General features: G+C 45.8%; 1 protein-coding gene across 2 annotated transcripts in view; it reads left to right on the top strand.

Moving 5' to 3' along the window:
* The window catches only part of MCOLN1 (mucolipin TRP cation channel 1), a 209,339-nt gene that overhangs the window by 104,779 nt on the left and 82,081 nt on the right, over positions 1 to 22,479 (top strand). For both annotated transcript variants that reach the window (XM_086960614.1, XM_086960622.1), the window contains exons 4-6: positions 12,016 to 12,172; positions 13,911 to 13,998; positions 21,494 to 21,590. In XM_086960614.1, coding sequence (XP_086816740.1) covers positions 12,016 to 12,172; positions 13,911 to 13,998; positions 21,494 to 21,590 — 342 coding nt within the window. The remainder of the gene's footprint in view (positions 1 to 12,015; positions 12,173 to 13,910; positions 13,999 to 21,493; positions 21,591 to 22,479) is intronic.

The following is a 22,479-nucleotide window of genomic DNA, read 5'->3' as shown; positions in this document are numbered from 1 at the left end:
TGTTTGGTCGGCCCTCTGGGGCCGACCAAACCAGTCATGTGCACTCTCCCTTTTCTCCATGTTGCCTGCATGCAGCCTACATAGAGAAAATGGCCTCCCCATAGCCAGTCTGCCCCTCCGCCTGCTTTTTTCCTGGGCTTTGATGCTTCTGCCTCTCGTTTGAGCAGCTTGTGTCTGTGTGTGGATGGTATGCTCTTCTCCAAGCTGTTATATGTATTCAGAATTCTGTGACTTTCTTTTCTTTTACGACATGCAAGTAAATTCAAAGTGGTTGTCAAGTCCTGGTCCCATATAGTATGGTTACCCTGAATGTCTGACGAGGATCCAGCTCTCTAATGCTTTTGTTGGACAGCCCTCCTTTAAGCTGATATTAGAATGATGTTGAAACACTTATTATGCTCAGCGTAGTGCAGCCTTGTCTTGTTTATGTGACTTCACCAACTGTGGATAAGGTAGCTAGGCCTGACTCACCCTAGTGTTAGTGGTTCACAACAGGGCATCATTCCGAGTAAACACCACTCGTCAGCTGTACCACAAATCGTTAGCTGACACAGCAGCATGACTCCTTTCGAGGCTGGGCATGCACAGACAAACATAAAAGGAATCCTCTCATATCGGAGATAACCACTTAAAAGATGCTAACTTCAGCTGAACCATCATGGGCAAGGTCTGCAGGTAAATGAGCATATAACTTTGGGAAAGTTGGACATTAATTTGTATTTCTCTTATACTCTATTAAGCAATTCTCTGCGGGTCTCATATGGTTCCCTACAGTTCCATTGACACCCAGACACTGATCACAGACCTGCACGACCAGCCGTATCAAGACTGTTCATTAGCCTCGGTGTTGTAGCATCACTGACTTTACTTAGTACGCACTCTTTCCTGCTCCTCTGCCTATCAAAATAAGAATAGAATTTTGGAAGTTATTAGTTTGAAGGTTTTCCTGTTCTTGCTTCGTCAGTATGTGGTATTTATTTGTGACTCTGATGTACTCTTCCAGTAGCTCCTGCTTTCAAAGTGTCCCTTCCTCATTCACAGGCTGATGTTGTGTAAGGAAGCACATGGTATGGGTAGCTCACAGCCTGCTGGGCGGCGATGAGTCAAAGTTTGTTGATCAGGCTAAAAACTAGCCAATAGAGATAGGTTTTCCTTCTGGCTCCAGGGGACATCCAAATACACTGTTGGGGAAAATATCAACTCTGTACAATTTAACGCGCACTCCATAACATAAAGCATACTGGCTGCCCATCAGAAGACATGAGCATGGCATAAGAACTCGCAACTAGCCTTTGATATTAAGCTTCTGCTTATCACCACGCTTACAGATTTTCCAACCCTAGGTGATTGACTAGAGGCACAGCAACCAGACAAGGCGAGTCACGCTTGTTTACGTGCTGATTCAAGTGGCATGCCAAGTATCAAGAGTCGACGCTCCGCAGGGCTTTGTAGACCCAGTTGACCAACATCGATTGGGCATGAATGACATTGGTGCCTAATGGAGGTCTCTGAAGGTCTCTGAAGGTCTCTGAAGGCAGAAGCAATATGTTTAACATAAGAGGGGGTCTTGCTCTGCCAGTAGCAGCAGAATACTCACAAGTAGTACTAGCAGTGTGCCTAAAGATGGTATTGGTGGCGTACTTGCAAGTGTTATTTGTGGTGCACCTGTAATGGTAGCCACACAAATTCTCATTCACTACAGTGCCCTGCAAATTATCACTACTCCATCAGAATCGGCCAAGCAGCAGGGCTTGAGCGTGTGCCAGAATTTGCATGTTTAGGAGAAAGTCTTCACGGAGTGTGAGAAAGTGTCTCTATATATTGGACCAGAATAAGGTACAGTGTGTATAGAGTCCACAGACCCCAGAGGTATAACAGAGGTTTAAGTCAGGTCTGACCTTACTCTCAAAAATGGTAGCTTGGTCGAGCAGTAAGGCAGTACCAGAGGACAGTGTAAAGCATTTGTTGTACACACTCAGTCAGCAAAAGGTTTCACACACTCAAAGACTGGACTCCAGGCCAATTGTTTTTATATCAAAAGATATAGTTGTTTTATTTCTAGAACCAACAGGTATCAAAAAATATACTGTTCTCAATATGAGAGGTCTCAGATGAGTACTTTGCAGGAAAGCAATAAACTTTGTAAAGACAATAGGTTCAAGGTTTGCAGTAGGCAACACAATTCTACACACAATTTAGCATTGAGCTCAAAGGATTTCCTTATATAAACACAGTTGACTTCTTTGTAGATTAGTTTGGTAATTCCAGGACTAGCTCCTAGGTTCAGTCCTGGGGTCTAAGCTGAAAACAGTTTAGCAAAAACGTTTTAGGTATTGTAGTGATTTTTCAGGAATAAAAAACTATTTTAAAAGTTCACACTTAAAACTTTTCACCAGGAATCTGGCAATGTTATCCAATGTGAGACAATTCAGGTTGCAGGTAAAGTACGATCTTGTTACTTTTATAATCCAGTACTGGTCTCCTGGGGCTAGCACTGGGGTCTCAACTCAAAACAGGTAAGTAATTACGTTTCAGTATTTTGTATGATTTTTAAAGAATATTTCTAGTTTTCAAAAGTAGACACTTGGAAGAAATTTCATAGAAAACCAGACAATGGATTCCTATGGAGAAAATACAAGTTACTAGTAAACCCAATAAGGATTACTTTTGCGGTACAGTACTGGGCTACAAGGTACATTACTGGCTTCTCCCCTGATCACAGGTGAGTACTTCGAAATTCGGGTGATTGTATATGAACATTTTTAGTTTCCAAAACTTCACACTTAAAATATTTTTCGAGTCAAACCAGTCAATGTTATCCAATGGCACGTAAGTGAGTTATCGGTTTCCAGGTGAGTACTTGGCTGGTGAAGTGAGGGTTCTGGGCATAGACTCAGGTGTCCCCCAGGGTCAGGTAAGTACAGTTGGTTCACCCCCAGCAGCACAGGGGCGGCCGGGTGCAGAGGTAGTTAGGCCCAATGTTATCCAATGAGGGAAAGGGGGCCTCCGGTTGGTGGCTGCTGGCTAGCAGGCCACACGGCTGTGGGAGCTGGGCTCCTGGTCACTTGCTCAGGGCAAATAGGGAAGTAGGATAGGGTACAGGTTGCACTGCCAGGGGCACTCGGGAGGCTGGGTGCAGGGTGCTTTTGAGCCATCGGGCACTCAATGTTATTCAATGAGGAACTTGAAAAGGGAACAAAGGCTGCAGGCTCGGGGACGAAGGATCTTCTGGAGCGACCAACACTTCAAGGGGTAAGTTGGGGTCTTGGAGGATAGGTAGGCACCTAGGAGTTGGGCACAGGGGGCCGAGTTGCGCCGGGTGCAGGGGTGTCTTTTGAGGTCGGGAAATCTTACCCCCTTGCTGGTCCCGGTCGGAGGGGTCCTCTGTCCTGAGGCTGCAGGCGTCGTCGGGGTCGTTGAGGAGGGTCTTTGGGCAGTGGACTTCGGGTCTCAGTCGTCGGGGGGGTGGGGGCGGCCTCGTGGTCCTGGATCACTTAGGCACGCGCCGGGCTCGGCAGGTGCAGAGTGGGTTGGTCCGGAGCTTTCTGGCTGGCACCAGGGGTGTTGTTGCAGCAGAGCCTCTGCTGATGGGAGTCCCAGGCTTTAAGAGGGTCAAGGCAGGCAGGTCCTCTGGGTATCCCAAGGTTGCTGTCCACAGGAGTCGCCGGGATTAGGCAGGAGCAGGTTCCAGGATCGACAGGCCGGTAGGGCTGGGGCCAAGTCAGTTGTTGTCGTCCTGTTGTTAGCAGCTGCACGGCGGGTCTTCTTCCTCTTGATCTTCTTTCTTCTTTTCTTATCGGGATCTGAGGAAGGAAGGTTCAGGGAGCCCCAAAATACTGAGTTTAGGGGCGTTACAGGTAGGGCAAGGACAGGGACCAATAGGTCCCTGTCCTGGGGTGGGTAAACCCCCTAGCCTACTCCTCTCATGTGGGAGGGGGGGCAGGAGCCTAGCTGTGATTGGGCAGGGCTCCCCATCTTGAAGATGGCCGGAGCCCGGGGTCGTGCTTCACCTCGTCTCCCCCACCTCAGGGGTGGGGTTGGCACAGGCTGGCTCAACCCTGATATAGTTTTCCCCCACTGTCTTCCCGCCAGAGTGGGGGTCAGGACTGGTGGGGGCCAGCTGCTGGGTACAGCAAATGGTCTGGAGAAGCTCACAGAGGCGGTATGCCTTTGAAGCATCCCCCTGCCCATCCTGGGGGAGGAAACCTAGCACCTCGCCCAGGATGTGCATTGTTGCAGGCCCAGGAGAGCGGGGTGGGCTCTCCACCCAGGGGTCCAGCAACATGTCTGCTGTGTGGCAGCCTCTACAGCCACTCGGCCTAGACGTGGATTGTAGGTTAGGTTTTCAGGGGGCATCTCTAAGATGCCCTCTGGTGCATTTTACATTAAATCCCACACTGGCATCAGTGCGGGTTTAATATGCAGAGAAGTTTGATACCAAACTTGTCAGTCTTCAGTGTAGCCATTATGGTGCTGTGGAGTTCGTAATGACAACCTCCCAGCTCCATGTACTCTTAATGGCCTCACTGCTCTTACAGTGCCCAGGAATGGCTCTGGGTACTGTAGGGGCACAGGGCTCATGCGCCTGTGCCCACACCTCTGGCATAGGGCACCCAGCTAGAGGGGTGACTGAAGTATGCCAGGGCAGTGGGTTATGTGGGCATGGCACACAGGGATGTGTGCCATGTCGACTCTTTGTTTGGTTCTGTACTTAGACACTCAGCCTGCAAAGGCAGTGTGTGGGTGTCAGGGTACACGGCCCCTGAGGGTGGCACAATGGGTGCTGCAGCTCTTAGGGGTCTTCTCTGGTCACCATGCCCTGGGTACCTAGGGTACCATTTACTAGGGGCTGACAGGTGGCCAGAGATGTCAATTGGGAATTAGTTGTGACACAGTTTTAGGGAAGGAACACAGGCCCCTGGGTACCTGATTGGCAGGAGCCCAGGGCACACTCAGTCAAAGGAAATCAGCAGTCAGAAAAAAGTGGGGGCATACCAATGCAAGAAAGATGGCACTTTCTCACACGGAGATTATTTAATTTATTGTAGTTTCTGTTCTCAAGTGACTCACTCCTTTCCTTTCCCTCACCCTTCCCCCCTCTGAATTAATGGTTGTTTTTCTTCAACCCAAACTCGGAGAAGTGGAAGAGGAATAAATGTCCGTTCATAGGTGGCAAGTGAAGGATGCTCACTTAAATTTGCAAATACTTTGTTATGGGGGGAGTGACCTCTAGTGTCAGTCTTGTTTAAAGATTGGCGGTTTTGAGCATAGGAGTAGGCTAGAAGCAAAGAATTTAGCTTGGAGAGAATAAAGTCAACACATAGAATGAGACTGAAGGCAGTATGCAGTATGCTGGGAGTACTAGAGTGCATATCCAGCAAAGGCTGTACACAGGCACGCCATTGACCTATGGAACTTACTAGACTCCTTCTCTCCAGACGTCGCCTTCCTAACAGAAACATGGATGAACGCTTCCTCCGCACCAGACATCACCATTGCCATCCCTGAAGACTACAAGATCACCCGCAAAGACCGTACCACCCACACAGGAGGAGGAATCGCTATCGTTCATAAGAAATCCATCCGCATCTCAACTTGCTCTGACGCCAACCTCGCCAACTCCGAACACCTTCACTTCCAAATCCACATCGACCCCAAAACAACACTCAGAGGCACTCTCCTCTACAGACCACCAGGACCTCGCGCAAAATTCAGTGAAGACATCACGGACTTCATCTCTCCACACGCGCTCACCTCCAAAGACTATATTCTTCTGGGAGACCTCAACTTTCACCTTGAAAAGATAAACAACCACAACACCGCCACCCTCGTGGACAACCTCGCCAACCTCGGACTTAAACAACTAGTCACTTCCCCCACCCACATCGCAGGTCACACACTCAACCCCATCTTCACATCCAGCAATCATGTCTCTTTCAGCCACACTACGGATCTCCTATGGACCGACCACAGCTGCGTTCACTTCACCTACAACAAGCCGAAACCCATCAACCACTCCCAACCTACCCTTCAAAGAAACTGGAACAAAATCACCACGGACCAAATCTCCACATCGCTCCTTCGAAACTCCCCAGCCCTCTCTTCTAACGCCAACGAAGCCGCCGCCAACTTCTCCCTATGGTTATCCAACACCGCCGACTCATTAGCCCCACTGAAAAAACGTCAAAGCAAACCTGGCAGCAAGAAAGCCTCTTGGTTCAACGATGATCTCAAGAAGTCCAAGAAACTCTGCCGCTCCCTTGAAAAGGCCTGGAAAAAAGACCCAACCACCAGCACCAAGGACGCCTTCAAAAGCGCCACCCGCACTCACCACCAACTGATCCGAAAAGCCAAGAAAACAGCATTCAAGGATCGACTTGACAACAACGCCCACAACAGCAAGGAACTTTTCAACATCGTCAAGGAATTTTCCAATCCCTCGGCCAACTCCAACGACATCACCCCTTCTCAAACCCTCTGCGACTCCCTAGCCTCATTCTTCCACAACAAGATTGCAGACATCCACAACAGCTTTGACAACCAACCCGGAAACCAACCCACCCTACCATCTGCTGACCATCTTCCCCCCGTGAACACCCTTAACGCCTGGAAGCCAATCTCCACTGAGGAAACCATCCGCCTGATGAACTCCATCCACTCAGGATCCCCCACAGACCCATGCCCTCACCACATCTTCAACAAAGCAGACTCCGTCATAGCACCGCACCTCAGAGACGTCATCAACTCTTCCTTCAACTCCGCTACCTTCCCAGAAGGCTGGAAACACGCTGAACTCACCGCCCTTCTGAAAAAACCAACAGCCGACCCCACCGAACTCAAAAATTACCGCCCCATCTCGCTTCTTCCATTCCCGGCCAAAGTCATCGAGAAAGCCGTCAACAACCAGCTCGCCGCCTTCCTCGAAGCCAACAAATCCCTCGACCCCTCACAATCTGGCTTCCGAGCAAAACACAGCACTGAGACCGCCCTCATCGCAGCAACAGACGACATTCGAACTCTACTGGACAATGGAGACACAGTCGCCCTCATCCTCCTCGACCTCTCTGCAGCATTCGATACAGTCTGCCACAGCACCCTTCTACAACGCCTCAATAACATCGGAATCCAAGGAAAAGCACTTGAATGGATCACCTCGTTCCTCACCGGAAGAACCCAGAGAGTCCGCCTTCCTCCATTCAAGTCAGAAGCCTCTGAACTCGTATGCGGAGTACCTCAAGGATCCTCACTCAGCCCCACCCTCTTCAACGTATACATGAGCCCCCTCGCGGCCATCGCACGCCAACACAACCTCAACATCATCTCCTACGCGGACGACACTCATCTGATCCTTTCTCTTACCAACGACCCCGGCACCGCCAAAACTAACCTACACGAAGGAATGAAAGAAGTTGCCGAATGGATGAAACAAAGCCGTCTAAAACTGAACTCAGACAAAACAGAAGTCCTCATCTTAGGTACATCCCCCTCTGCTTGGGACGACTCCTGGTGGCCGGAAGCTCTCGGAAAAGCACCCATCCCGACAGACCACGCACGGAACCTTGGCGTCATCCTGGACTCTTCACTCTCAATGAACAGACAAGTCAGCGCCGTATCCTCTTCCTGCTTCAACGTTCTTCGCATGCTCAGAAAAACATTTCGCTGGATCCCCTCCGAAACAAGGAAAACAGTCACCCACGCTCTGGTCACGAGCCGACTGGACTACGGTAACACCCTCTACGCAGGTACCACCGCCAAACTCCAGAAGAAACTCCAACGAATCCAAAACGCCTCAGCCAGGCTCATATTAGACATCCCACGCAACGAACACATTTCTGGTCACCTTAAAGACCTCCACTGGCTACCCGTCAATAAAAGGATCACTTTCCGACTGCTTACCCACGCACACAAATCACTCTACGACATCGGACCAGATTGCCTCAACTCTCGACTATCCTTCTACACTCCCTCCCGCCAACTACGCTCTTCCAGCCAAGCCCTCGCCACTGTACCTCGCATCAACAAGACCACCATGGGAGGCAGATCCTTTTCTTACCTGGCTGCTAAAACATGGAACTCACTCCCCGCTTACCTTCGCCTCACCCAGAACCACCTAGCGTTCAGAAAGCAGCTAAAAACATGGATATTTGACAAATAATCTTCCTCCCCTTCCTAAGCGCCTTGAAACCCTCTGGGTATGTAGTGCGCTATACAAATTTCTTGACTTGACTCAGACTTACAAAATGCGTTGGATTCTTCCTATTAGCAGTAAAGTAACATTATTAGTGTGCCTCATGGGGATTCAGTTTACCTTGATCAAGTACAAAGCAGGTCAGTAGAAGGCGCATTTAGGTTTCATTCTCATTATATTGCCAGTGCTTCCTGCGACACATCACTGCTTATTTCCTTTGAAAGCATACAGTCATTTGAGGGTAATAACTTTGTGCTGGGATCACTAAACCTGGAATAACTGAATAGTAACAGTAACGGAAAAGCAGCTAACACCACAGAAGCATTTAACATTTTCCAAAAATTGAGTTTGTAGTTAATGCCTGTCCTCTGTCATTCCCATTGTTTCAGCAGCCGGCCTTATGTGAAAGTATGAAACAGGTAAACCTGACTTGGGTGCTGTCTTTAAAGAGGTTACTAGCTTTGGATGTCCACGACTTTGGACAGAGTTGATTTGTGAGTGGAGGAGTCTTCTGACTAAGAGAAGAAAGAGACCATTAAATCAATGGGGTTCACCCACAGAATCAAAGGACCTGGGTATGAATAGTATAAAGAGAGATGGTCCTTGATATATTGATTAAATCAAAACAGTGGGAGAGATGTATTCAGTAGTAGACAAAACCCAAAGAGTTTGACACAATTGACTTGGAAAAACCAGGGAATTGAGAAAGCAATCAACATATAGCGGAGCGGCGGTGTAGCTGGGCCGTTATCCAACAGATCGTCTGGATTTTACACCAGTGAAGTAGTAGGAGTATGGACCTCCGTCCACGCTTCTAATGGATAGGTCACCTAGTGTCTTGTGGTGGTCAGAAAATGTATTGGCTGTCTATCAGGCTGGTGTTCTGAGTAGGGCCGCTAAAAAGAATTTCGGGCGCTGTCCTACTACTTCACTGGTGTAAAATCCAGACGATCTGTTGGAAAACGGCCCAGCTACACCGCCGCTCCTCCTTCCACCCCCCCCCACTGTCCTGAAGAAGACCCGCAGCTGAGGTCCTGAATATCCCAAGAGCACCAGGGTCGAAACGTCGACGCTTACCACTTGACTTGCCTGTATCCCTCCTAGTTTTCTTCCCCCCCCCCCCCCTACCCCCCAATTGACAACTATAGAGGACAGGCCTACATGATAGCGGGGGCTATCCCGCTTTGTATTGTGTAAATAATATAATTGTTTATCACCTTTGTCTTTTTCTCCATTCTCCTTATCACTTGAGCACCCCTTTCCCTTCCTCACTGACTATACTCTCGATAGTCCACTGCGCCGCTTAGACAACTGTTTTATCTAATTGTAAATAAATAATTGAATTTTTGATATAACAAATATACATAGTGTGGTTATATGTTGATTGCTTTCTCAATTCCCTGGTTTTTCCAAGTCAATTGTGTCAAACTCTTTAGGTTTTGTCTACTACTGAATACATCTCTCCCACTGTTTTGATTTAATCAATGTATGCAAATTTAACTGCATAACCGAAAAACAAATGAAATTCATTCAAGTGTTTACTTAAATCAAAGTCAAGGACCATCTTTCTTTATACTAAGAGAAGAAAGAAACATAGCTTCTTATGTCATCTGCTGGCACATGAGTAAAATCGTCAAAGTGAAGACTCTTGACAACCTGTAACCTTTGGTGTTAAAGTTTTTTGTCTGTAAAGCAGTTGTGCAGGATGGTGTGGATGAAATCAGACATGTGAGCCTCTGCACTGGTTAGCTATTCAGTTCCCCGTGATCCTGAACCTCTGTGCACGAATTAGTTGAGAAGAGAAGTAGAGTTCAGGTTACCTGGGTTCAGGAATAGTGAGCCGTGGGCGCCAATAAGTCTTTAATGCCTATGATTATTGGCTGACCTGGGCCCCTAATATTTATTTATTTATTTTTAGAGTTTTCTATAGCGCGAACCAGACCCAAGGTAGGGTTTCAGAGCGCTTTACATAATGAGCAAAATATTAGATATCACATAGTAAACACGTGGCATACAACAAACCATGTCATAAAAAGTGTTCAACACAGCATAACTTAGTTCAGGGAAAAAGCAGAAATAAAGTAATTCTGAGCGATAAAAGTCAATTTGAGACTGTGCAAATCTTAGCTTCTAAATCTCTGTAGACGCGAGTGTAGTCCAGTTTTGAGGTTGTGAGTTAGTGTGGTGATTGTGCAGATTTAAGTGAGGAATGTGTTCATCAAGAGCCCTTTGTCTGCAGTGACATTCGATAGCTGCATCCCCATAACATGATTGAGATCTGAGAGGTATATCTGGCCCCCACATGAGTCTCCGACCCTGGGGAATAACCCAGCCCCAGAGTCATTAACTGTGGTGAGTCTTTAATATCGCAGGTCAGAGGATGGCCTTGGTCCCCAGGGGATGCAAAGAGCAAGTTTGTCATCTGTGAGATCAGAGAAGGTGTCTCTGTCTCCAAGTACATAATCAGTGTGTCGAGCAATGACATCTGGTGTGAGGGACCTCTTATTTCAATAAAGAGTGAATGACACACCAATACTCTACTGAACCTTAGTCAGCCTTGTATGCCAGTCGTCGGCAATAGCTCAATCAATGAATTGGAATTGCAGGAAACCAAATAGGGCTTACTTTCACAGGGTCCACCTATGTACAAGTTATGTTTTCATGTACTGGATGACCGGTATGAAACTTGTTTGAGTTGGCATAAGCTAGGAAGATTACCTGCATTTACCCGTCAGGATGTGGAGTTGTGGTCTATGTACAGAACCCCTTGATGGATTTCTTCCTCTGTTTCCTAAAGAGACAATAATTTGAATTGTGAAGTTGGGCATAGCAGCTCTGTAAGCCTTTGCTTGCAGCTCAACTTCCAGTGTGTCTCTCCCCCCCCCCCCCCCTCCCTCCCCCCCATTCACTTCCCATGCTGGTATCTGAGGCTCCTTCTCAAGCACCTGCAGTGTACATATTGTGAGCTGTTTCAGTATTGCTTTGTTCTGATGTGTAGCGTGGAGGTACCCTTCCCTGGAAATGTGTGTATCGTGAGCAGCTTGCGTGTCTTGTACACGCTTTATGAAGGTATGCTCTCTGCTGCCCTTAAAGTGTTGTGCACCGTGAGGTGGTTGAGTGTATCTTCATTTTGATATCTTCCGGATTGTGTCATACTCGCCAGTGTGGTCAGTGTGTACATACTGAGGATCTTCACCGCCTCCTCAATCTGATATGTCAAAGGGAGCAGATTCTCTTGCACCAGTAACACGGGGTGTGTATCGCAAGTAGGTTCCTCGTTTAGAAGTTCCTCGTACTGATGTCTGCAACTGGGAGACATGCATTCCAAGTCCTGATAATAAGATGTACACATTGCGAGCTAGGCTATTCTGCTGATTCTGATATGTGCAGGTAGGAGACACTTTTTCCTATCCGTGGTTACTGAGCGCCTTGCAGGATCATCATTTGTATATGTGCAGTAAGGTGAGACTAACCCTTTCTAACCTTATGATATGATTGTGTGTGCTGAGGTGGTTAAATGTCTTTGTCTGGATGACTGCATTAGAGATCCATGCCTTCTAGCCTGGTAACATATTTTCCATGTTTAGATTGAGCATCGACTTTTTGTGATACTTGAATTATATGCAATATTGAGGCATGCTGTACCAGTTATGGAATTTGTGCATAAATCTGGAGCGGGGTAAGCGTCTCCTCAGTCTAATAAGCTACACTTGGGGGCCATGTTTTCAGTTCTGGTGTTAAGACTTGTGTCCTAAGCAAGTTAACGATCTTCTTTTTCTGTGCAGCGTCTAATCCCCACCAAAGTCTTTCATTCTCTCTCCTTCCAGTACCTGGCTCTTCCAAATGAGACAACAGGGCGCTATGCTTATGTGCACGGAAATGGCCCAAACCAGTCTGCCCTCCTGCTGTGCCAACAGTACTACCGCAAAGGTAGCATCGACCCAGCTAATGACACATTCAGCATCGACCCTAGCATCATTTCAGGTAAAAGAATAGATAATTTGGATGGAAATTTGCACAAGTGTATAAAATATCTTCCCCTCCTTGCTGGAATCACTGCTTGTATTCCCGCAATAAAAAGCAGAATCATGTTAACTGACAGTGCTTCATGAAAGATGTACTGTATGGCACTTAATAAAAGGAAGGACTTTTGAAGGCCACACTTGTAGCATCTGAAAGTATTGCTACATATCACTTGGAGAACTTGAAGCTTCCCGCCGTCTGTCACCAAGCAAAAAATGAAGTTTCCACCACGTCTCTCCACTAAGCTGAACAAACCCATCTTGTAGTAAGAGCCAATCTCCTAACCATTTCTCTGAGAACTAAACTCCCACTACGGTCTTTCAGTGAAGAGGCTCAACACATGCCATAACACATTGGGAATAACCAACAGTGCTCACCATCTCTCCCTGTGAGCAGGTCTTTCACTTTTTCAGTAAGAACCAGCTCCCAGCGCTTCTCTTGTAAAAGAGACAGCCTCCACTTTGTCACCTTTCACCGGGAAGAACTTCACATATACCACAATCTCTAATTAAAAATGCAGCTCGAGTGTCCATCCTTGCATTGAGGTGGTCCTCTATTTAACAGCCTCGCAGCTTGATGATAGTATTGTGCCCTTATGTGACATACGTTTCAGCTGCAGTTATGTGTGTTGCTGGCGGCCAATGTTGCTGTAGTTTCCTACCAACCCTCATCCTGACCTCTAGCTGTAATTTTCCAATCCAGACTGGATTATACACAGGACTCTGCAGTTTCTGTATGAAGGCCCACCCTAATTTTCTTATTACTGTGGAGTTGTAACCTTTTTAGTCAACTGTAATAATGACATAACATAGCTTCTCTACTGTAATAAGTTATTAAGTTGGGGCGTCATAATGCCTCCTGCCAGCAGCCAGGGTGAAAGGCAGGCCACAGAGTATAGTTACAGTTTGAACAATAGCACAAGAAATGGCTTTTCTTTCTTCTGATCTTCTTTTCTAACAGTGATTAGCTATGAGGAGATATTTATCACAACATTGTTGTTTGCACGATTAAGATCATTACTGGAATGGTAAAACCTCAGGATATTCTATACATTCTGAGATGCCACGTTTTTTTTATCTGTATGCCATTAAACTGATATTAATCTGTTTTGCAACAAATTATTAAATGCTTTCTTGGTGTGTTTAGCTTCTCAAAACACATTCTGCTTTTATTCTACGTGTCTGCAGCAATACTCTTTCATATGAAAGAGCGAAACCCCAAGGATTCAAGCAGTGGGTGGGAAGGGTGATGGTTTGATCATGTGTAATAAGGAATAGAATACCCTCGGCCATACTTTAAAAAGGATATTGCAAGTCACCTCTGAGATACACAACCTTATAAAGGAAGTTGGACTTTTGACTCTTTATGGTCACGAAACTTCTCAATGACTTTTGTGATGAGTGAGTGGAGCTATAGAGAGATCTTATATGGTGCAGTATTTAGTCAGAAACAGTGAGACAAATGCCAGGCACTACCTTTAACTAGGAGTTGGGGTCCACAAAGACTTGTTGGTCTGAGTAGTGATACTGTCAACAAGAATTCAGCTCCAGACCTTGTGGACTCTGCTACCTTAAGAGCAAACAGTTTGTCAAAGTTGATATTCTGCTGGGAGTTTCTGACCTCTATCTTTTGCGGGATTGTAGTATGTGCTACCTCTTACAATACATCTTTGTACCCCCCCCCCCCCCAACCCCTGCAGAGTGCATTGGAGTGGAGCCCTTCGAGCATCTTACATCTCCTGAAGAATATGCAGCAGTTTACAGCAACCTCACGCTCAAGTTTCACAAGTAAGTACCCCTCGGTGCATGACTGGAAGCCTTGCAAAGTGCAATGAACAAGGGGGATCTGCATTGCGTGTGAGGTTGAAACATTCGAGCATTTTTCTTAGGCAATTACCTTACAAATCTTTGTGTTTTAAGACGAGCTTAATATTTATTTTGGAAGTTCTTGTAAAAGTCGGTTTTAGAAAGCATTGATAAAACATTTATTATGTAATCATTTTGCAGGGCTTGCAGGGATCTGGGTTGTGTGGTAAAGCAGACCTAATCTTGTTTCAGATCTAAAATTAACTGATTGATGCTCCATACAATCTTTTGATGAGTGCTCTAGGTTTGAAAGTTGCCTTTATTCACAGTAGCGTAGCTTTTTATTGTCATTACTCTTCGTCATCTTTGTAAATTTCCTGAGTTTTAGCTGTTTCTTTGTTGTTTATTCCACATCATGTGCTGAAGTCGACTCCTGTTTTCCTTTACCAGTTGCTTCCCATCTCGTGCATTTCATTTTTTGCAAGTACATTTCTTTTACTCACTTTGCAGATTGTTTTACAGATATTACTTGTACTGTTCTATGCTGTACTTATAGTTTCAATGGATTGAATGTTACCTTTTTTTCACTTCACTCCCTTATGTCTACTGTACATGACAGTCCTAGTGTTTGCTCCTTGCCATACCATCTGGTTACGAGTGTTACTTCAATTATCCTTTCCATATACTCTTTTGGATCTGAATTCTACGCTAATCTTCTGTCATCTGAGCTTGAATTTCACCTTTCTTCTCTGCAGATTCTGATCTTACAGATCTCATGAGTAGAGCTTTATTTTATTTATCCTATTACACCCTGGCATGAATAGCACAATGGTACATCCGGTGTTAAATTTTATTTCATTTTAATAGGATGTCTTTGGGTAATATTTTCAGAATTTTACATTCAGCTTTATTTACTGTGGAATATAAACTCCTGGGATGAATTTCAGCTATTCTCCATGGGGCATTCTTAATGAGTCTTTATTTTCACTGTGACATACTTGGGTCTAAATTTCACCTCTTTTATTTTTATATTGTTCTCATAAAACACAAACACTGAACATGTTTTTGTTGTGTAATGCTCAGTAGGCTCCGCAGCAGTTTCCGTTTAATACATATTTCTAGAAGGCACCTTTTGTAAGGAGTCGTGGTGCCCTCTGCAAATAACTTCGCATCAGTGGCGTAGTCAGACGTACTGCCACCCGGGGCGGCATCTAAGTTTGCTGCCCAAGTACAGGCAAGTGGGGGTTCTGCGATGGAGGTCTTTTTCTGGGGATGGGAAGGGGTGGAGGTTGCGGACAACTTGTTCTCGGGGGCCAGGGTCATGGTGGTAGCCGACATACGCGACTCCCGCCACCTCCAAGAACAGATCCCACCCCCACTCCACTGCCTGCTGTTATCTTAGGCTGTGCAGAATCACTTTGCCACAATACCAACAGGATAATGACACTGTTTAGGCTTGAGTTCCTCTCTCTTCTCCATTAATCACATTATCACTCCTATTTCTTCTACTATTTGCATCATCACCAGTTTCTCATCAGTGCAAACTCAAGGCATCTGATGGCGATAGCCCACTTTATACGTCTTTACATCAGGATTTATAAGCTGGACTTGTCTTGCATCCAACATTTCACTACTACTCTTTTTCTGTCAGTAAGAGACCCAGCACCACAGACCTTCATCGAATACCCACCTATGTCTCAAGTGCAACCCAAGGATACCATGTTTTTTTAAAGCTGAAGTAAACTAATTTCCCTGTGCACTCCTCAAATTGTCCACTACTATTGACCATTACATCATCACCACTCTGCATGACCAGACCATATTTAAGAAACCATGCTGGTTAGGTATACGTTGGCAGCAGACAAAAGGTGTTGGATAGTTTATGTATAACAGCCAGGGTGAAGTAAGCCAAGGGAACTGCACAGAAAGAAAGAGGGAACCCCTTTACAGCACGGAGTCACTTTTAGTTTCGCTCATCTCTGGGAGATTTGCTGTCATGCAGACAAGGGTGTAAAGATCCACCATGCAGCATGTGGTTTAATCAGAAGTTTTTTCTCCATTAGTTGCCCCCAGCTTCCTTTTACAGTTTCTCTACTCCAACTCCCCTTTCTTCATAACAACAGAATCCAATTCCCCAGTCCGATATTCCACCTTACATAGAACATTCCAGCTACTCTACAACTAGTTCTTTCAGAACTCTGTTAGGCACACACTTCCTTGGCCAGGAAGATCTTTGGACTGGAGCAAAGTGGGTGTTTTGGATCCCATTTTTTATACACATTTTACAGACTGGATGCGTAATAGTTGGTTAAAGCTTCAGAACGAGTTTGGGTTGGTTCTCTTTTGGATGTGTCTTTAACAGACTGTTTCTTAGAGCCAGGCTTTGTGTAAGTGATTACCTCATCAGAAGGTAGCAGGGGGAAGTGGCTACAAGTAATAGTATCCAAAATAAAGGCACAATAGAGTGCAAGATTTCTGCTCCTGTCTTTCATCATTCTTCCTGAAGCAAAAGAAAAAGAAGGCCCTCCCTAGAAGCTTCCGCATTTTGACCATACAGAAACGGTCCTACTCATCACCTCCACCATCTACCAAATAGCAGTGATTCAGAAGGACCGATCGGCATCCCTTTGCTAAGTAAGTCCTCATTGAATTTCTAAGGGAAGCCCTATCTCCATCTTGTTTCACTTTAATTACTTGGTCTACTACACTATACAGCCAAAGGAATGCAGGCAGTAATCTTCCTCTAGCTGTCCTCATCCTCCACCTGTGCCACGTTAAACCAAGGCCAACCCTGATGGATCCTAGTGGCTTCATTATATAGATGCGCACAACACACACAGAGAACTACTAGCATCCAGGTGCTCTACACTCCAGCATTAAAAAAAACCTCTCTCATATGCTGTTAATGGAACAGTATGTGTAGTGGTGTAAATCTACTAACACCTGAAGGTCTATTAATTTTTGGTGGGCAGGAAGGGGGGGGGTCTGACTAGTGACTGAGAGGAAGAGAAAAGGGCCAGCCCTTATAAGGCAGAACCAGTTAAGGTGAGTTGGAGAGTGCCTTTCCATGCCCAGGGTGCAACTAGCCACCAACTGTCTTCTCATAATCTTTGCTCAGTGGTACCCTCTGTCCCGTTCAACAATCCTGAACCATCGTGAGCCTGTTCAAACGCCAGACATGCCCATTCCTCCCTCAAAATGATCCAACATCAGCTTCTGTCTCACTTCCGTTGACCACTGAGCCTTCTTGTAGAGCACCTGCCTCCCAGGCTGCCATGTGGTCTAAAAAAACAAACAGGTGTGTGGAGGGTCGGGGGGAAATATTTAATGACCTTTCTGCTCGCTCCCCTATACCAAGGTAAAAAACACAAAAAAGAGCAGACCAGGTCTACAAACGGTGTGTAACTGCAATAGCGACCGTGAGGCACTAGTGCTGAGTGTATGAGACAAAGGGTTGTAAAAATCTGAGACTATTAGTCACAAAAAGGCTAAAGTAATTCCCATCAGACCACCCTTGTGGTGGAGTTTGCGTCATATGGGAATCACTGGTCTTCCCATCCCAAATTCGACCATATAGTGTCGATGCGGGAAAGGTTGTCAAGAACATAGTCTTGTTGTGACACCCTGAGGTGATGTGAATGAAACAAGTGCAGTGCTCAAAGAATATGTTAAATACAATTGACTACCAGGACTCCAAAAAACATTACAATAGAAGTCCAAGTGCCAAGGATTAAAAACACGCCAAGTAGTAAGATTACTCAATGGCGCTGTGCAGTACGGTCAACATGTTTCAGCTTTAAGAGCAATTAGCTCAGCTTTCTTCAGGACCTTTGACAAAAAATATAGCTACTGCAACTACATATGATGTGTTTGAGTGAAAGATAATATAAAGGTACTGATACAGAGTTACATATATACCTGGAACTTGTATACTTAAATGTCCACTGGAGGGAAAGAAAAGTGTCTTCTTCCCAGCTTTGTGTGGGTGATGACCTCACCTCACCCGGCAACCGCTCGGGAGTATGAGGCCCCGCTCTGTCCGTCGGTGCCCTCGCTACGAACACAAGCGGAAGTGGAGGCCGGTACATTTATATTATCTTTCACTCAACTACATCATATGTAGTTGCAGTAGCTATATTTTTTGTCAAAGGTCCTGAAGAAAGCTGAGCTAATTGCTCTTAAAGCTGAAACATGTCGACCGTACTGCACAGCGCCATTGAGTAGTCTTACTACTTGGCGTGTTTTTAATCCTTGACACTTGGACTTCTATTGTAATGTTTTTTGGAGTCCTGGTAGTCAATTGTATTTAACATATTCTATGAGCACTGCACTTGTTTCATTCACATCACCTCAGGGTGTCACAACAAGACTATGTTCTTGACAACCTTTCCCGCATCGACACTATATGGTCGAATTTGGGATGGGAAGACCAGTGATTCCCATATGACACAAACTCCACCACAAGGGTGGTCTGATGGGAATTACTTTAGCCTTTTTGTGACTAATAGTCTCAGATTTTTACAACCCTTTGTCTCATACACTCACCACTAGTGCCTCACGGTCGCTATTGCAGTTACACACCGTTTGTAGACCTGGTCTGCTCTTTTTTGTGTTTTTTGCCATGTGGTCTAGCCACCTCAGTTATGCTGATCTGTTTTCGTCTTTTCACGTTCTCCCAGACCAGCTCTACTCTGCGACATGCTAGGCTGAGCAGTGTCCACACAGCAATGAACCCTCTCAGTTTCAGGGTGTCAAGCAGCGGGCAGGGTTTCAGACCCTATAGCTCTTTCCCAATTCAACAGACTTCCTCTTAGCTGGCTACATGTCGAAGAGGGGGCTGCTCAGAGCAACTCTATTCCAAGTCTCTTTGTCACCCTACATTGCCTTCAAGGCAATTAATGAAGCTTACTCCATCTGTAGTTGTGTCTCTAAGACCTGAATACCACCAAATAGTAAGGAATAATGCAGGATTGAAGTACGGGGATTTGGAGCTTGCAGAAGCCTTCTTGCCAGCCACGGTGCAAATTACTCCTTTATTAATCAATCCTACATTCATAGTGCATGGCAAATCACCCCCGAGTGCCTTGAGACGGTAAAGATGTTGGCTGCTGCGTGGTGGTATGATCAGTTGAACATCCAGGTCTTTACTGAATTGCTGGAGCGCCAGTGCAGGCCTGACGTGCAGGGGGAGGTTGTTCTATGCCTTGGCTGCCAGATGCGAGAAGGAGTGTCCTCCATTGCTGGTTTGGTGGATCCATGGAGTGTCTGCGGGGGAGAGTGAAACGGATCAAAGGTGTCTGGTTGATTGGTGTAAGGTCAGTCATTTGTTGATGTATGCTGGCCCTTCATTGTGAAAGGCCTTGTAAGCATGGGTCAACATCTTGAACTGGCATGTCTTCTGATTTGGAAGCCAGTGTATTTCCTTGAGATGGGGTGTGATGTGGGTTCTTCTGGGGAAGTCGAGTAGGAGTGTTGCCACTGAGTTTTGTATTGTCTGGAGTCTCTTAAGAACGTGTGCAGTGATTCCTATGGTGTTGAGGGCCTGTGTGACAGTCCTTCTGGTTTTGACTGGGAGCCACCTGAAGATTTTGTGGAAAGTATGGAATCAGGCGGATGAGACTGCGTTCACTTGTTTCTTCATGGATAGCTTGCTATCCAGGGTGATGGCGAGGTTGCAGGTGTGTTCTGTTGGGGCATGAGGGTGGGCCGAGTTCCGCGGGCCACAATGGCGAGGTGTTGTTCCTAAAGATGAGGGCTTACATCTTGCCTATGTTTAGTTTAAGATCTTGATCCAGTTAGCGACGTTCATCATGCATGTGTGGAAGTTGGCTTTGGTAGTGGAGGGGTCTTCGGACAGTGAAAGGATGAATTGGGTGTTGTCGGCGTAGGAGATTATGTTGAGTCCTTGTGATATGATGGTGTCAGCCAGGGGGGCCATGTATTGGGTTAAAGAGGGTGGGTTGAACCACGATCCTTGGGTGACTCCAAAGATGACCTTCTTGGGCTCTGAGGTGAACGGCTGGAGACTGGTCCTTTAGGTTCGATCGGTGAGGTACAAGGCGATCCATTTGAGAGCGTCTTCGTGGATCCCGATATGTCAGTCTGTTGATCAGGATGTGATGGGAGACGGTGTCAAACACGGCAGGAGGATTAGGTCTGCTGTTTCTCTGCAGTCAGGAGGGATCTGATGTTGTCGGTGGCTGCTAGCAGAGCTTTCTTGGTGCTGTGGTTAGCTCGAAATCTGGTTTGAAAGGGGTCCAGGAGGTTGTTGTCTTCAAGGTGTTGGGTGAGCTGCTGGCTAATCGCTTTCTCTAGGACTTTTGCTGGATAGGGGATCAGAGAGATGGGGTGGTAATTCTTTGGGTCGGCTGATGTTTTAGGAGGGACCTCCTTCAGCATGTTTGCTGTCCTCTGGGAAGGAGTACGCGGGGATGGAGGTGTTCGGGACCTTCCTCTGCTCTTCGCCAATTGTCTTGCTACCGAGGTTGAAGACGAGGTGGGGGCAGGGCTCCATGGGTGCTCCGGAGTGCACGGAGTTCATGATGGAGATAGTATCTTGCATGGTTAGGAGGTTCCAGTGGGTGAGCAAGTGTTCGGGATTTGTGTTAGGGGTGTGATTCTGTTGGTGGCGGAGGGGTGGCATGCAAAGTTTTTGGAGATTGCCGAGAAGTAGTCTGTAAGTTGGTTGCCCAGTTCCTCGGAGGGTGTGATGTTCTCGGTGGCCGCTGGATTGGTGACATTCCTCAAGATGGCGAATACCTTGCTGTGGTTTGTGCTGGCCTCAATGGGTTCTCTTTTATTCGCTGTGGAATAGTCTTTAGAGGTCTAAAATTTCTCTACTGCACTATGACGCATCATCTTCCGGATTTTAGTTTCACCTTGATTCACTATGCTGCACCAGCTCCTGTGGTTGAATTCAGCTTTATCGTCCAGGGTACCTCATCTTCTCCGTCTGCATTACTAATTTATTCTTGTTAATTTATTGGCTCTTGATTTTTTCATCTAATCTTTGCAGCATATCAGCTTCTGGTTGTGAATTTCATATTTATTCCTTATGATATGCCTAATTATGCCTATGAATTCTTATTAAAAAAATATTGTGTTCCCCAATCTTTCCTCTTTGGAGTACTGTAATCTTTTGTCAAAGTCGCAAGAATCAGAAGGAAGAACGAAGGACACTTTCATTTGTCTCACATTTGTAGTTTTTCACCTATACTCTGAGGCTATTTTATGTTATGGGCTCTGATGTTGGAAAACGTCCATAATTCCCTAGTTCTGCTACTCTGCTCAGGTGGTGTCGAGCCTCACACTGCCACTTTCTGTTCTGGAGAACCTGTAACAAATAAATAACTTTTATCATATTGTTTACTGGATCTACATTTGTAATTTTTGGAAATGTTTCTGGTTTATACATTTTGTAAATATGCTTTGACTCTGAATATTCTTTGAGTTAATCAATAGTGTATTTTTTCTGCAGGCTCATCAACGTCACCATCCAGTTCAAACTTAAGGCTATTAATATTCAGACAATCATAAACAATGAGATCCCCGACTGCTACACATTCACAATCACTGTAAGTACTACAGGGGCCTGGAGGCACTGTGCAGCAACTGGGTGCTTGCACATCATGGCCCACATTCACATGTGGCTTTCACTGTTTGTAGATGTGGTATCTATGATGCATTCCATTCTGCAGTTCTACATGTATGCCAGGCTTAGGTTGCATCTTTATTGAAACAGTAACTCCTTTTTGCCTTTTAACATCCCGCATTTGTCCCTCTACAGGAATATTCAGGAATGCTATGAATCAACTTTTGAGCAGAGCTAGTGGGGAAGTTGGATCAAGTTAGAGATACATTTGCAGACCTGTGTTATCCCAGTACAGACATATCAGTGGGTGCTTGTGCTAAGTGTTGTGTGGTAGAGCTGTGCAGGTGGTTGGGGCTCTTTTGGTGGAATAACAATTTGTGCTGTTTGGATTGGGTTAGTGTACCGGTGCATCGTTGTGCAGTAACCAAACACTTAAGAGTAAAGGTTGCTTGTGCTGTGGGCTAAGGTGCTTTAGGGGAACAAACTGTTTGGTTTAGTTCAGGGTTCTCCTAAGTTGGTCCTGAAGGGCCGGATCCATGTCAGATTTTTAGCATATCCCTATTTAGAAAAATTTAGTTATCTTAATCTGCCCTGGCTCCGGCCCTCCTGGACTGACTTTGAAGAACCCTGGTTTAATGGATGTATTGCGTGAATTTGGCTGCTAATTCTCAAAAGCTGTGGGTAGTGCCGAGAGGGATTGAGATGCTATGGTACGAGAGAATGATTTTCTAGTAAATGATGCTAAATATTGGGTTTAGACCTGATGCTGCGGTTGTGTGTGCATAAATAGTGTGTGCCATTGGTCATGTTTGAGATGCACCAGTGGTGGTCTCAATACTTTGCTAGACGTACTTTGACAAAACTAGCAAGTT

The sequence above is a fragment of the Lissotriton vulgaris genome, chromosome 1_1 (genome assembly GCF_964263255.1).
Source record: "Lissotriton vulgaris chromosome 1_1, aLisVul1.2, whole genome shotgun sequence".
In the NCBI taxonomy this organism is placed as follows: domain Eukaryota; kingdom Metazoa; phylum Chordata; class Amphibia; order Caudata; family Salamandridae; genus Lissotriton; species Lissotriton vulgaris.
The sequence above is the reverse complement of the archived record's forward strand: the minus strand, read 5'-3'. Positions and strand labels throughout refer to the sequence as shown.